Source organism: Dendropsophus ebraccatus, chromosome 13 (genome assembly GCF_027789765.1).
Source record: "Dendropsophus ebraccatus isolate aDenEbr1 chromosome 13, aDenEbr1.pat, whole genome shotgun sequence".
Lineage (NCBI taxonomy): Eukaryota > Metazoa > Chordata > Amphibia > Anura > Hylidae > Dendropsophus > Dendropsophus ebraccatus.
Window position 1 is genome coordinate 3,655,950 of NC_091466.1, and position 16,293 is coordinate 3,672,242.

The window sequence follows — 16,293 nt, forward strand, 5'->3', positions numbered from 1 at the left end:
CTCCGCCCCTTACACGGTCACCATTCTGCTCACACGTCACACGCTGAGACCATAGAGCTTGCAATCATTTATTAGGAATGTTATTGGTGGCTTGGACGGGGGGTGGAGCCAGCCTGTGATTGATGGCATCCTCTACACAACACGATGTGGCATATTGGGGGTCACATATACAACCACATCTTCTGCACCCCCTGTGACCTTAAAGGGGAACTCCATCCACATCTCCTGTGTCCTCTCAGAGGTCACACACCTTATACTACACCTATTCATGTATTGCTGCCTGCTAACTTTCTCTCAGACATGTTATATAGGCTGGTAGTCACAGCCCCGCCCCCTTAATGACTTCACTGAAATAATGACATAATCACACCTTATACTACAGGAACAGCTGAAAGCCAGTGTGTTTCATAGTGGAGACTGCAATGAAGGGGGTATAATCACAGAGGGGGGTATATGATGGGGGTATAATCACAGAGGAGGGTATATGATGGTATAATCACAGAGGGGGGTATATGATGGGGGTATAATCAGAGGGGGGTATATGATGGGGGTATAATCACAGAGGGGGTATATGATGGGGGTATATTCACAGAGGGGGTATATGATGGGGGTATAATCACAGAGGGGGGCATATAATCCCGGGTTGGGGGTATAATCACAGAGGGGGGTATATAATTCCGGGTTGGGGGTATAATAACAGAGGAGGGTATATGATGGGGGTATAATCACAGAGGGGGGTATATAATCCCGGGTTGGGGGTTATATAATGGGGGTATAATCACAGAGGGGGGCATATAATTCCGGGTTGGGGGTATAATAACAGAGGAGGGTATATGATGGGGGTATAATCACAGAGGGGGGTATATAATCCCGGGTTGGGGGTATAATCACAGAGGGGGGCATATAATCCTGGGTTGGGGGTATAATCTGGTCCATCTCCTGGTGTCTGTGATCTTCTGTGTGCAGGGACATCAGGAAGCCAGACTGGGACGCCCTCTGCTGGAAGCTGTGGGAACAGCAGACGTTACACCGCTCTATAACAATAGGAACTGCATCTGCAGCACAAATTTCCTGCTGCCTGTCCATTACCGGGATCTGCCCTGGGGGGGACCTACACTCCGCCCCTTCCTCCTAAGGGGGACCTACACTCTGCCCCTTCCTCCTAAGGGGGACCTACACCCCGCCCCCTCCTCCTAAGGGGGACCTACACCCCGCCCCCTCCTCCTAAGGGGGACCTACACCCCGCCCCCTCCTCCTAAGGGGGACCTACACCCCGCCCCCTCCTCCTAAGGGGGGGGATACCTATACTCCGCCCCCTCACCCTGGGGAGGGGGAATACCTACACTCCGCCCCCTCACCCTGGGGGGGGGATACCTACACTCCGCCCCCTCACCCTGGGGGGGGGGACCTACACTCTGCCCCCTCACCCTGGGGGGGGGGGGGGGACCTACACTCTGCCCCCTCACCCTGGGGGGGGGGGACCTACACTCTGCCCCCTCACCCTGGGGGGGGGGGGGGGACCTACACTCTGCCCCCTCACCCTGGGGGGGGGGGGACCTACACTCTGCCCCCTCACCCTGGGGGGGGGGACCTACACTCTGCCCCCTCACCCTGGGGGGGGGGGGACCTACACTCTGCCCCCTCACCCTGGGGGGGGGGACCTACACTCTGCCCCCTCACCCTGGGGGGGGGGACCTACACTCTGCCCCCTCACCCTGGGGGGGGACCTACACTCTGCCCCCTCACCCTGGTGGGGGGGGGGGACCTACACTCTGCCCCTTCACCCTGGGGAGGGGGGACCTACACTCTGCCCCCTCACCCTGGGGGGGGACCTACACTCTGCCCCTTCACCCTGGGGAGGGGGGGACCTACACTTTGCCCCTTCACCCTGGGGGGGGGGACCTACACTCTGCCCCCTCACCCTGGGGGGGGGGGGGGGAACCTACACTCTGCCCCCTCACCCTCGGGGGCACCTACACTTTGCGCCCCCTCACCCTCGGGGGCGACTTATACTCCGCCCACACACCGCCTACACTCCACCCCCTCCTCCTAAGGGGGACCTACACTCCGCCCCCTCACCCTAGTGGGGGACCTACACTCCGCCCCCTCACCCTAGTGGGGGACCTACACTCCGCCCCCTCACCCTAGTGGGGGACCTACACTCCGCCCCCTCACCCTAGTGGGGGACTTACACTCCGCCCCCTCACCCTAGGGGGGACCTACCCTCCGCCCCATAGCTTTAGAGCAGGCTGATGAGGCTCACCTGGCGGGGGGCTCAGCAGGTAGGTGGGCTTGTTGTTACACAGCAGGGTGACCAGGCTTCCTAATGATCCAACCCCGACCACCTGCACATCCAGCGACAGCCCCAGCGTGACATTCCTCTGTGGGGGAGAAGAGGATGATGGGAGGAGTAGTGAGTGGAGGCTGATGGGAGGAGTAGTGAGTGGAGGCTGATGGATGATGGGAGGAGTAGTGAGTGGAGGCTGATGGATGATGGGAGGAGTAGTGAGTGGAGGCTGATGGGAGGAGTAGTGAGTGGAGGCTGATGGATGATGGGAGGAGTAGTGAGTGGAGGCTGATGGATGATGGGAGGAGTAGTGATTGGAGGCTGATGGGAGGAGTAGTGAGTGGAGGCTGATGGATGATGGGAGGAGTAGTGAGTGGAGGCTGATGGATGATGGGAGGAGTAGTGAGTGGAGGCTGATGGGAGGAGTAGTGAGTGGAGGCTGATGGGAGGAGTAGTGAGTGGAGGCTGATGGGAGGAGTAGTGAGTGGAGGCTGATGGGAGGAGTAGTGAGTGGAGGCTGATGGATGATGGGAGGAGTAGTGAGTGGAGGCTGATGGATGATGGGAGGAGTAGTCAGCGGAGGCTGATGGATGATGGGAGGAGTAGTGAGTGGAGGCTGATGGGAGGAGTAGTGAGTGGAGGCTGATGGATGATGGGAGGAGTAGTGAGTGGAGGCTGATGGATGATGGGAGGAGTAGTCAGCGGAGGCTGATGGATGATGGGAGGAGTAGTGAGTGGAGGCTGATGGGAGGAGTAGTGAGTGGAGGCTGATGGATGATGGGAGGAGTAGTGAGTGGAGGCTGATGGGAGGAGTAGTGAGTGGAGGCTGATGGATGATGGGAGGAGTAGTGAGTGGAGGCTGATGGATGATGGGAGGAGTAGTGAGCGGAGGCTGATGGATGATGGGAGGAGTAGTGAGTGGAGGCTGATGGGAGGAGTAGTGAGTGGAGGCTGATGGATGATGGGAGGAGTAGTGAGCGGAGGCTGATGGATGATGGGAGGAGTAGTGAGTGGAGGCTGATGGATGATGGGAGGAGTAGTGAGTGGAGGCTGATGGATGATGGGAGGAGTAGTCAGCGGAGGCTGATGGATGAGGGGAGGAGTAGTGAGTGGAGGCTGATGGGAGGAGTAGTGAGTGGAGGCTGATGGATGATGGGAGGAGTAGTGAGCGGAGGCTGATGGATGATGGGAGGAGTAGTCAGCGGAGGCTGATGGATGATGGGAGGAGTAGTGAGTGGAGGCTGATGGGAGGAGTAGTGAGTGGAGGCTGATGGATGATGGGAGGAGTAGTGAGCGGAGGCTGATGGATGATGGGAGGAGTAGTGAGTGGAGGCTGATGGGAGGAGTAGTGAGTGGAGGCTGATGGGAGGAGTAGTGAGTGGAGGCTGATGGGAGGAGTAGTGAGTGGAGGCTGATGGATGATGGGAGGAGTAGTGAGTGGAGGCTGATGGATGATGGGAGGAGTAGTGAGTGGAGGCTGATGGGAGGAGTAGTGAGTGGAGGCTGATGGGAGGAGTAGTGAGTGGAGGCTGATGGGAGGAGTAGTGAGTGGAGGCTGATGGATGATGGGAGGAGTAGTGAGTGGAGGCTGATGGATGATGGGAGGAGTAGTGAGCGGAGGCTGATGGATGATGGGAGGAGTAGTGAGCGGAGGCTGATGGATGATGGGAGGAGTAGTGAATGGAGGCTGATGGGAGGAGTAGTGAGCGGAGGCTGATGGATGATGGGAGGAGTAGTGAGCGGAGGCTGATGGATGATGGGAGGAGTAGTGAGTGGAGGCTGATGGATGATGGGAGTAGTAGTGAGTGGAGGCTGATGGATGATGGGAGGAGTAGTGAGTGGAGGCTGATGGGAGGAGTAGTGAGCGGAGGCTGATGGATGATGGGAGGAGTAGTGAGTGGAGGCTGATGGGAGGAGTAGTGAGTGGATGCTGATGGATGATGGGAGGAGAAGTGAGCGGAGGCTGATGGATGATGGGAGGAGTAGTGAGCGGAGGCTGATGGATGATGGGAGGAGTAGTGAGTGGAGGCTGATGGGAGGAGTAGTGAGTGGAGGCTGATGGATGATGGGAGGAGTAGTGAGTGGAGGCTGATGGATGATGGGAGGAGTAGTGAGCGGAGGCTGATGGATGATGGGAGTAGTAGTGAGTGGAGGCTGATGGATGATGGGAGGAGTAGTGAGTGGAGGCTGATGGGAGGAGTAGTGAGCGGAGGCTGATGGATGATGGGAGGAGTAGTGAGTGGATGCTGATGGATGATGGGAGGAGTAGTGAGCGGAGGCTGATGGATGATGGGAGGAGTAGTGAGTGGATGCTGATGGATGATGGGAGGAGTAGTGAGCGGAGGCTGATGGATGATGGGAGGAGTAGTGAGTGGAGGCTGATGGATGATGGGAGTAGTAGTGAGTGGAGGCTGATGGATGATGGGAGGAGTAGTGAGCGGAGGCTGATGGATGATGGGAGGAGTAGTGAGTGGAGGCTGATGGATGATGGGAGGAGTAGTGAGCGGAGGCTGATGGATGATGGGAGGAGTAGTGAGTGGAGGCTGATGGGAGGAGTAGTGAGTGGAGGCTGATGGATGATGGGAGGAGTAGTGAGCGGAGGCTGATGGGAGGAGTAGTGAGTGGAGGCTGATGGGAGGAGTAGTGAGTGGAGGCTGATGGATGATGGGAGGAGTAGTGAGTGGAGGCTGATGGATGATGGGAGGAGTAGTGAGTGGAGGCTGATGGATGATGGGAGGAGTAGTGAGCGGAGGCTGATGGATGATGGGAGGAGTAGTGAGCGGAGGCTGATGGGAGGAGTAGTGAGTGGAGGCTGATGGGAGGAGTAGTGAGTGGAGGCTGATGGATGATGGGAGGAGTAGTGAGTGGAGGCTGATGGATGATGGGAGGAGTAGTGAGTGGAGGCTGATGGATGATGGGAGGAGTAGTGAGTGGAGGCTGATGGGAGTAGTAGTGAGTGGAGGCTGATGGATGATGGGAGGAGTAGTGAGTGGAGGCTGATGGGAGGAGTAGTGAGTGGAGGCTGATGGATGATGGGAGGAGTAGTGAGTGGAGGCTGATGGATGATGGGAGGAGTAGTGAGTGGATGCTGATGGATGATGGGAGGAGTAGTGAGCGGAGGCTGATGGATGATGGGAGGAGTAGTGAGTGTGAGTGGAGGCTGATCGGAGGAGTAGTGAGTGGAGGCTGATGGGAGATGGGAGGAGTAGTGAGTGGAGGCTGATGGATGATGGGAGGAGTAGTGAGTGGAGGCTGATGGGAGGAGTAGTGAGTGGAGGCTGATGGGAGGAGTAGTGAGTGGAGGCTGATGGATGATGGGAGGAGTAGTGAGTGGAGGCTGATGGATGATGGGAGGAGTAGTGAGTGGAGGCTGATGGGAGGAGTAGTGAGTGGAGGCTGATGGATGATGGGAGGAGTAGTGAGTGGAGGCTGATGGATGATGGGAGGAGTAGTGATACGTACCAGCACAGCCTGGAAGTAAGTCTCCAGCTCCTGGCAGGAGGGCAGGCTGTCGGCGGCTTCCATCCTCCGGGCCACACACCCCTCCGGCTGACCATGGTAAACCATCAGGTGCTGGGGGGATACGGGGGGCGGGTGAGTGACCCCATAATAACATCGGGCACCAGACATTCCCCCCCTCCCCCACACTCACATTTTTGAGGTCACAGGTGATTCCGGGCACCGTCCCCTGATCGCTGAGCTCGCTGACCGCCAACAGGAGGGAGGCCTCATTCTGCACAGTCAGCTGGGGGGGCAGATAGCCGGAGGAGGGGTCTCTCTGCGGGGGCAACAGCAGCCACAGAACTACATCAGCTCTCATCCCCCAGAGCTGCACTCACTACTCTGCTGTTATGTCTTATCCTCCAGAGCTGCACTCACTATTCTGCTGTTACATCATGTCTCATCCTCCAGAGCTGCACTCACTACTCTGCTGTTACATCATGTCTCATCCTCCAGAGCTGCACTCACTATTCTGCTGTTATGTCTCATCCTCCAGAGCTGCACTCACTATTCTGCTGTTACATCATGTCTCATCCTCCAGAGTTGCACTCACTATTCTGCTGTTACATCATGTCTCATCCTCCAGAGCTGCACTCACTATTCTGCTGTTACATCATGTCTTATCCTCCAGAGCTGCACTCACTATTCTGCTGTTATGTCTCATCCTCCAGAGCTGCACTCACTATTCTGCTGTTACATCATGTCTCATCCTCCAGAGCTGCACTCACTATTCTGCTGTTACATCATGTCTCATCCTCCAGAGTTGCACTCACTATTCTGCTGTTACATCATGTCTTATCCTCCAGAGCTGCACTCACTATTCTGCTGTTATGTCTCATCCTCCAGAGCTGCACTCACTATTCTGCTGTTACATCGGGTCTCATCCCCCAGAGCTGCACTCACTATTCTGCTGTTACATCCTGTCTCATCCTCCAGAGCTGCACTCACTATTCTGCTGTTACATCCTGTCTCATCCTCCAGAGCTGCACTCACTATTCTGCTGTTACATCATGTCTCATCCTCCAGAGCTGCACTCACTATTCTGCTGTTATGTCTCATCCTCCAGAGCTGCACTCACTATTCTGCTGTTACATCCTGTCTCATCCTCCAGAGCTGCACTCACTATTCTGCTGTTACATCATGTCTCATCCTCCAGAGCTGCACTCACTATTCTGCTGTTACATCAGGACTCATCCTCCAGAGCTGCACTCACTATTCTGCTGTTACATCATGTCTCATCCTCCAGAGCTGCACTCACTATTCTGCTGTTACATCAGGACTCATCCTCCAGAGCTGCACTCACTATTCTGCTGTTACATCAGGACTCATCCTCCAGAGCTACACTCACTATTCTGCTGTTACATCATGTCTCATCCTCCAGAGCTGCACTCACTATTCTGCTGTTACATCAGGACTCATCCTCCAGAGCTACACTCACTATTCTGCTGTTACATCCTGTCTCATCCCCCAGAGCTGCACTCACTATTCTGCTGTTATGTCTCATCCCCCAGAGCTACACTCACTGTTCTGCTGTTACATCATGTCTCATCCTCCAGAGCTGCACTCACTATTCTGCTCTTAAACTCTGTCTCAGGATGTAACAGCAGAATAGTGAGTGCAGCTCTGGAGGATAATATATGATGTGCTAGCACTGTGACTCACCTGGCTGCAGTGGACCCTCCCCAGGTAAGTCGCCAGCAGGACCCCCAGGACGCTGATCGCCAGGGTAGTCACGGCCCCGATGGTCATGATTAGAAGTTTCCGGCCTGAGGGGGGAGGGGGAGCCGGGAGCTCCAGCCCAACCGGGAATGTCTGGAAAAAACAAAGCGGAAGTGACTGCATGGAGGCTCCTCGGGGGCGGGTCAGGAGATGGTGGGGGTGGTAGTCACATGTCCCATCCTATAGCATCCCCTCAGGGGTGTGGCCTGAGCTATACATTATATACCCTGCAGTCACATGACTGGCCCTATAATACACTCACATAAGGGGGGGTCTTCAGCTGGAATCTGGGGGGCCAGGAATCTGGGGTCTTCTCCTCGGAGGACATGGTGGAGTATGAGAGCGGCAGATCCAGAGTGAGAGTTATATACGGATCGTTACCACCCCACCTGACCGACCAATCAGATGCAGGTGCCCAGGTGCGGGGGAGGGGTCCCTCTAGTCAGTCCTGCTGTACTGGGACCCCTCCCCCTCCCCCGGATAATGTTCCTGGGGAAGACAATAGTGTGTCTGGTCCTGCCAGGATGCGGATACCTGAGCCCCCCGGACCCCCTGGGCCCCCCCGCCCCCTCACACAGGACGCCTCTGTTCCAGCAGGATGAATGGCGGCCACTGTCCTCTCCTGGGTGCAGGGATGGAGTGTCAGCTCCTGGGCCCAGAACAATCGTGGTGCCCCCCCCCCCCCCCCCCGGAAACAAACCATACATACTGCTAACCACCAGGGAACACACTGTATATACTGCTGACCACCAGGGGGAGCACACTGTATATACACCTGACCACCAGGGAGCACACTGCATATACACCTGACCATCAGGGAGCACACTGCATATACTGCTGACCACCAGGGAACACACTGTATATACACCTGACCACCAGGGGGCACACTGTATATACTGCTGACCACCAGGGGGAGCACACTGTATATACTGCTGACCACCAGGGGGAGCACACTGTATATACTGCTGACCACCAGGGAACACACTGTATATACACCTGACCACCAGGGGGCACACTGTATATACTGCTGACCACCAGGGGGAGCACACTGTATATACTGCTGACCACCAGGGGGAGCACACTGTATATACTGCTGACCACCAGGGGGAGCACACACTGTATATACTGCTGACCACCAGGGAGCACACTGCATATACACCTGACCACCAGGGAGCACACTGTATATACTGCTAACCACCAGGGAACACACTGCATATACACCTGACCACCAGGGAGCACACTGTATATACACCTGACCACCAGGGAGCACACTGTATATACTGCTAACCACCAGGGAGCACACACTGTATATACTGCTGACCACCAGGGAACACACTGCATATACACCTGACCACCAGGGAGCACACACTGCATATACACCTGACCACCAGGGAACACACTGCATATACACCTGACCACCAGGGGGAGCACACTGCATATACACCTGACCACCAGGGAGCACACTGTATATACTGCTGACCACCAGGGAGCACACTGCATATACACCTGACCACCAGGGAGCACACTGCATATACACCTGACCACCAGGGAGCACACTGTATATACTGCTAACCACCAGGGAGCACACACTGTATATACTGCTGACCACCAGGGAACACACTGCATATACACCTGACCACCAGGGAGCACACTGTATATACTGCTAACCACCAGGGAACACACTGCATATGCACCTGACCACCAGAGAGCACACTGCATATACTGCTAACCACCAGGGAGCACACTGCATTAACACCTGACCACCAGGGAGCACACTGTATATACTGCTAACCACCAGGGAACACACTGCATATACACCTGACCACCAGGGAGCACACTGTATATACTGCTAACCACCAGGGAACACACTGCATATACACCTGACCACCAGGGAACACACTGCATATACACCTGACCACCAGGGAGCACACTGTATATACTGCTAACCACCAGGGAACACACTGCATATACACCTGACCACCAGGGAGCACACTGCATATACACCTGACCACCAGGGAGCACACTGTATATACTGCTGACCACCAGGGAGCACACCGTACATACTGCTAACCACCAGGGAACACACTGCATATACACCTGACCACCAGGGAGCACACTGTATATACTGCTAACCACCAGGGAACACACTGCATATACACCTGACCACCAGGGAGCACACTGCATATACACCTGACCACCAGGGAGCACACCGTACATACTGCTAACCACCAGGGAACACACTGCATATACACCTGACCACCAGGGAACACACTGTATATACACCAGACCACCAGGGGGAGCACACTGTATATACTGCTGACCACCAGGGGGCACACTGTATATACTGCTGACCACTAGGGGGAGCACACACTGTATATACTGCTGACCACTAGGGGGAGCACACTGTATATACTGCTGACCACTAGGGGGAGCACACTGTATATACTGCTGACCACCAGGGAGCACACTGTATATACTGCTGACCACCAGGGAGCACACTGTATATACTGCTGACCACCAGGGAGCACACTGCATATAGTGCTGACCACCAGGGGGAGCACACACTGTATATACTGCTGACCACCAGGGAGCACACACTGTATATACTGCTGACCACCAGGGAGCACACTGCATATAGTGCTGACCACCAGGGGGAGCACACACTGTATATACTGCTGACCACTAGGGAGCACACACTGTATATACACCTGACCACAAGGGAACACACTGCATATACACCTGACCACCAAGGAGCACACACTGTATATACACCTGACCACAAGGGAACACACTGCATATACACCTGACCACCAAGGAGCACACACTGTATATACACCTGACCACAAGGGAACACACTGCATATACACCTGACCACCAGGGAGAACACTGTATATACACCTGACCACCAGGGAACACACTGCATATACACCTGACCACCAGGGAGCACACTGTATATACTGCTGACCACCAGGGAGCACACTGTATATACTGCTGACCACCAGGGGGAGCACACACTGTATATACTGCTGACCACCAGGGAGCACACTGTATATACACCTGACCACCAGGGGGAGCACACTGTATATACTGCTGACCACCAGGGAGCACACTGTATATACTGCTGACCACCAGGGGGAGCACACTGTATATACTGCTGACCACTAGGGGGAGTACACTGTATATACACCTGACCACCAGGGGGAGCACACTGTATATACTGCTGACCACTAGGGGGAGCACACTGTATATACTGCTGACCACCAAGGAGCACACACTGTATATACACCTGACCACAAGGGAACACACTGCATATACACCTGACCACCAAGGAGCACACACTGTATATACACCTGACCACAAGGGAACACACTGCATATACACCTGACCACCAGGGAGAACACTGTATATACACCTGACCACCAGGGAGCACACTGCATATACACCTGACCACCAGGGGGAGCACACTGTATATACTGCTAATCACCAGGGAACACACTGCATATACACCTGACAACCAGGGGGAGCACACACTGTATATACTGCTGACCACCAGGGAGCACACTGTATATACTGCTGACCACCAGGGGGAGCACACACTGTATATACTGCTGACCACCAGGGAGCACACTGTATATACTGCTGACCACCAGGGGGAGCACACTGTATATACTGCTGACCACCAGGGGGAGCACACTGTATATACTGCTGACCACCAGGGAGCACACTGTATATACTGCTGACCACCAGGGGGCACACTGTATATACTGCTGACCACCAGGGGGAGCACACACTGTATATACTGCTGACCACCAGGGGGAGCACACACTGTATATACTGCTGACCACCAGGGGGAGCACACTGTATATACTGCTGACCACCAGGGGGAGCACACTGTATATACTGCTGACCACCAGGGGGAGCACACTGTATATATTGCTGACCACCAGGGAGCACACTGTATATACTGCTGACCACCAGGGGGAGCACACACTGTATATACTGCTGACCACCAGGGGGAGCACACTGTATATACTGCTGACCACCAGGGGGAGCACACTGTATATACTGCTGACCACCAGGGGGCACACTGTATATACTGCTGACCACCAGGGGGAGCACACTGTATATACTGCTGACCACCAGGGGGAGCACACTGTATATACTGCTGACCACCAGGGGGAGCACACACTGCATATACTGCTGACCACTAGGGGGAGTACACTGTATATACACCTGACCACCAGGGGGAGCACACTGTATATACTGCTGACCACTAGGGGGAGCACACTGTATATACTGCTGACCACCAGGGAGCACACTGTATATAATGCTGACCACTAGGGGGAGCACACTGTATATACTGCTGACCACCAGGGAGCACACTGTATATACTGCTGACCACCAGGGGGAGCACACTGTATATACTGCTGACCACCAGGGGGAGCACACTGTATATACTGCTGACCACCAGGGGGAGCACACTGTATATACTGCTGACCACCAGGGAGCACACTGTATATACTCCTGACCACCAGGGAGCACACTGTATATACTGCTGACCACTAGGGGGAGCACACTGTATATACTGCTGACCACCAGGGAGCACACTGTATATACTCCTGACCACCAGGGAGCACACTGTATATACTGCTGACCACCAGGGGGAGCACACTGTATATACTGCTGACCACCAGGGGGAGCACACTGTATATACTGCTGACCACCAGGGGGAGCACACAGTGTATATACTGCTGACCACCAGGGGGAGCACACTGTATATACTGCTGACCACCAGGGGGAGCACACTGTATATACTGCTGACCACTAGGGGGAGTACACTGTATATACTGCTGACCACCAGGGGGAGCACACTGTATATACTGCTGACCACCAGGGGGAGCACACTGTATATACTGCTGACCACCAGCGGGAGCACACTGTATATACTGCTGACCACCAGGGGGAGCACACTGTATATACTGCTGACCACCAGGGGGAGCACACTGTATATACTGCTGACCACCAGGGGGAGCACACACTGTATATACTGCTGACCACCAGGGAGCACACACTGTATATACTGCTGACCACCAGGGGGAGCACACTGTATATACTGCTGACCACCAGGGAACACACTGTATATACTGCTGACCACCAGGGGGAGCACACACTGTATATACTGCTGACCACCAGGGGGAGCACACTGTATATACTGCTGACCACCAGGGGAAGCACACACTGTATATACTGCTGACCACCAGGGGGAGCACACTGTATATACTGCTGACCACCAGGGGGAGCACACTGTATATACTGCTGACCACCAGGGGGCACACTGTATATACTGCTGACCACCAGGGGGAGCACACTGTATATACTGCTGACCACCAGGGGGAGCACACTGTATATACTGCTGACCACCAGGGGGAGCACACTGTATATACTGCTGACCACCAGGGGGAGCACACACTGTATATACTGCTGACCACCAGGGGGAGCACACTGTATATACTGCTGACCACCAGGGGGAGCACACACTGTATATACTGCTGACCACCAGGGGGAGCACACTGTATATACTGCTGACCACCAGGGGGAGCACACTGTATATACTGCTGACCACCAGGGGGAGCACACTGTATATACTGCTGACCACCAGGGAGCACACTGTATATACTGCTGACCACCAGGGGGAGCACACAGTGTATATACTGCTGACCACCAGGGGGAGCACACTGTATATACTGCTGACCACTAGGGGGAGTACACTGTATATACTGCTGACCACCAGGGGGAGCACACTGTATATACTGCTGACCACCAGGGGGAGCACACTGTATATACTGCTGACCACCAGGGGGAGCACACACTGTATATACTGCTGACCACCAGGGGGAGCACACTGTATATACTGCTGACCACCAGGGGGAGCACACTGTATATACTGCTGACCACCAGGGGGCACACTGTATATACTGCTGACCACTAGGGGGAGCACACTGTATATACTGCTGACCACCAGGGGGAGCACACACTGTATATACTGCTGACCACCAGGGGGAGCACACTGTATATACTGCTGACCACCAGGGGGAGCACACTGTATATACTGCTGACCACCAGGGGGAGCACACTGTATATACTGCTGACCACCAGGGGGAGCACACTGTATATACTGCTGACCACCAGGGGGAGCACACTGTATATACTGCTGACCACCAGGGAGCACACTGTATATACTCCTGACCACCAGGGAGCACACTGTATATACTGCTGACCACTAGGGGGAGCACACTGTATATACTGCTGACCACCAGGGAGCACACTGTATATACTCCTGACCACCAGGGAGCACACTGTATATACTGCTGACCACCAGGGGGAGCACACTGTATATACTGCTGACCACCAGGGGGAGCACATTATATATACTGCTGACCACCAGGGGGAGCACACTGCATATACTGCTGACCACCAGGGGGAGCACACACTGTATATACTGCTGACCACCAGGGGGAGCACACACTGTATATACTGCTGACCACCAGGGGGAGCACACTGTATATACTGCTGACCACCAGGGAGCACACTGTATATACTGCTGACCACCAGGGGGAGCACACTGTATATACTGCTGACCACCAGGGAGCACACTGTATATACACCTGACCACCAGGGGGAGCACACTGTATATACTGCTGACCACCAGGGGGAGCACACTGTATATACTGCTGACCACCAGGGAGCACACTGTATATACTGCTGACCACCAGGGAGCACACTGTATATACTGCTGACCACCAGGGAGCACACTGTATATACTGCTGACCACCAGGGGGAGCACACTGTATATACTGCTGACCACCAGGGGGAGCACACTGTATATACTGCTGACCACCAGGGGGAGCACACTGTATATACTGCTGACCACCAGGGGGAGCACACTGTATATACTGCTGACCACCAGGGGAAGCACACACTGTATATACTGCTGACCACTAGGGGGAGCACACTGTATATACTGCTGACCACCAGGGGAAGCACACACTGTATATACTGCTGACCACTAGGGGGAGCACACTGTATATACTGCTGACCACCAGGGGAAGCACACACTGTATATACTGCTGACCACTAGGGGGAGCACACTGTATATACTGCTGACCACCAGGGGGAGCACACACTGTATATACTGCTGACCACCATGGGGAGCACACTGTATATACTGCTGACCACTAGGGGGAGCACACTGTATATACTGCTGACCACCAGGGGGAGCACACACTGTATATACACCTGACCACCAGGAGGAGCACACTGTATATACTGCTGACCACCAGGGAGCACACTGTATATACTGCTGACCACCAGGGGGAGCACACTGTATATACTGCTGACCACCAGGGGGAGCACACTGTATATACTGCTGACCACCAGGGGGAGCACACTGTATATACTGCTAACCACCAGGGGGAGCACACTGTATATACTGCTGACCACCAGGGGGAGCACACTGTATATACTGCTGACCACCAGGGAGCACACTGTATATACTGCTGACCACCAGGGGGAGCACACACTGTATATACTGCTGACCACCAGGGGGAGCACACTGTATATACTGCTGACCACCAGGGGGAGCACACTGTATATACTGCTGACCACCAGGGGGAGCACACTGTATATACACCTGACCACCAGGGGGAGCACACTGTATATACTGCTGACCACCAGGGGGAGCACACTGTATATACTGCTGACCACCAGGGGGAGCACACACTGTATATACTGCTGACCACCAGGGGGAGCACACACTGTATATACTGCTGACCACCAGGGGGAGCACACACTGTATATACTGCTGACCACCAGGGGGAGCACACACTGTATATACTGCTGACCACCAGGGGGAGCACACTGTATATACTGCTGACCACCAGGGAGCACACTGTATATACTGCTGACCACTAGGGGGAGCACACACTGTGTATACTGCTGACCACCAGGGGGAGCACACACTGTATATACTGCTGACCACCAGGGGGAGCACACTGTATATACTGCTGACCACCAGGGGGAGCACACTGTATATACTGCTGACCACCAGGGGGAGCACACTGTATATACTGCTGACCACCAGGGGGAGCACACACTGTATATACTGCTGACCACCAGGGGGAGCACACACTGTATATACTGCTGACCACCAGGGGGAGCACACACTGTATATACTGCTGACCACCAGGGGGAGCACACACTGTATATACTGCTGACCACCAGGGGGAGCACACTGTATATACTGCTGACCACCAGGGAGCACACTGTATATACTGCTGACCACCAGGGGGAGCACACTGTATATACTGCTGACCACCAGGGGGAGCACACTGTATATACTGCTGACCACCAGGGGGAGCACACTGTATATACACCTGACCACCAGGGGGAGCACATTATATATACTGCTGACCACCAGGGGGAGCACATTATATATACTGCTGACCCGCGGGGCCCCTCCATTTGTGTAGGTGCGGGTATGTCAGCCCTGCTACCCCACCCGCTCTGGTTTGTATACCGTGACTTCCCTCCCGCCAGCCTCAGAGGGCGGGAGGTGACAGACTTCATGGCGTCTGTTACTGGGGGCCCGGGGCCCCATCACGCTTCATCCCATAACAATGTCCCTGGACTCAACCTGTCGCTGTCCACACTACTTTGCTATCAATAAAGTTTATAAACGAGAAAAAAAAGTATCTAGATCACGTGGTTGATTTAAGGTAGGGCGAAAA

General features: G+C 54.7%; 1 protein-coding gene across 1 annotated transcript; it reads right to left on the minus strand.

Annotated features, from left to right (window-relative positions):
- Positions 1-682: 682 nt before the first annotated feature.
- On the minus strand, positions 683-16,222 carry LOC138771291 (uncharacterized). Its single transcript, XM_069950901.1, has 6 exons — positions 16,083-16,222; positions 7,451-7,600; positions 5,940-6,065; positions 5,750-5,860; positions 2,264-2,381; positions 683-1,006 (listed from the first exon to the last, which is right to left on the minus strand). Exons 1-6 carry the CDS (start codon positions 16,161-16,163, stop codon positions 972-974), a joined length of 621 nt encoding a protein of 206 aa, XP_069807002.1. The 5' UTR covers positions 16,164-16,222; the 3' UTR covers positions 683-971.
- Positions 16,223-16,293: the final 71 nt, after the last annotated feature.

What these genes read in the sequence shown, in the direction of transcription:
- LOC138771291 (XM_069950901.1), bottom strand. Translation starts at nt 16,163, where the DNA reads ATGGGGCCCCGGGCCCCCAGTAACAGACGCCATGAAGTCTGTCACCTC. An exon ending in CTGGCGGGAGGGAAGTCACG is followed by an intron (nt 7,601 to 16,082) that starts GTATACAAACCA and finishes TGTTTTTTCCAG; the next exon opens with ACATTCCCGGTTGGGCTGGA. An exon ending in GGAGGGTCCACTGCAGCCAG is followed by an intron (nt 6,066 to 7,450) that starts GTGAGTCACAGT and finishes TTGCCCCCGCAG; the next exon opens with AGAGACCCCTCCTCCGGCTA.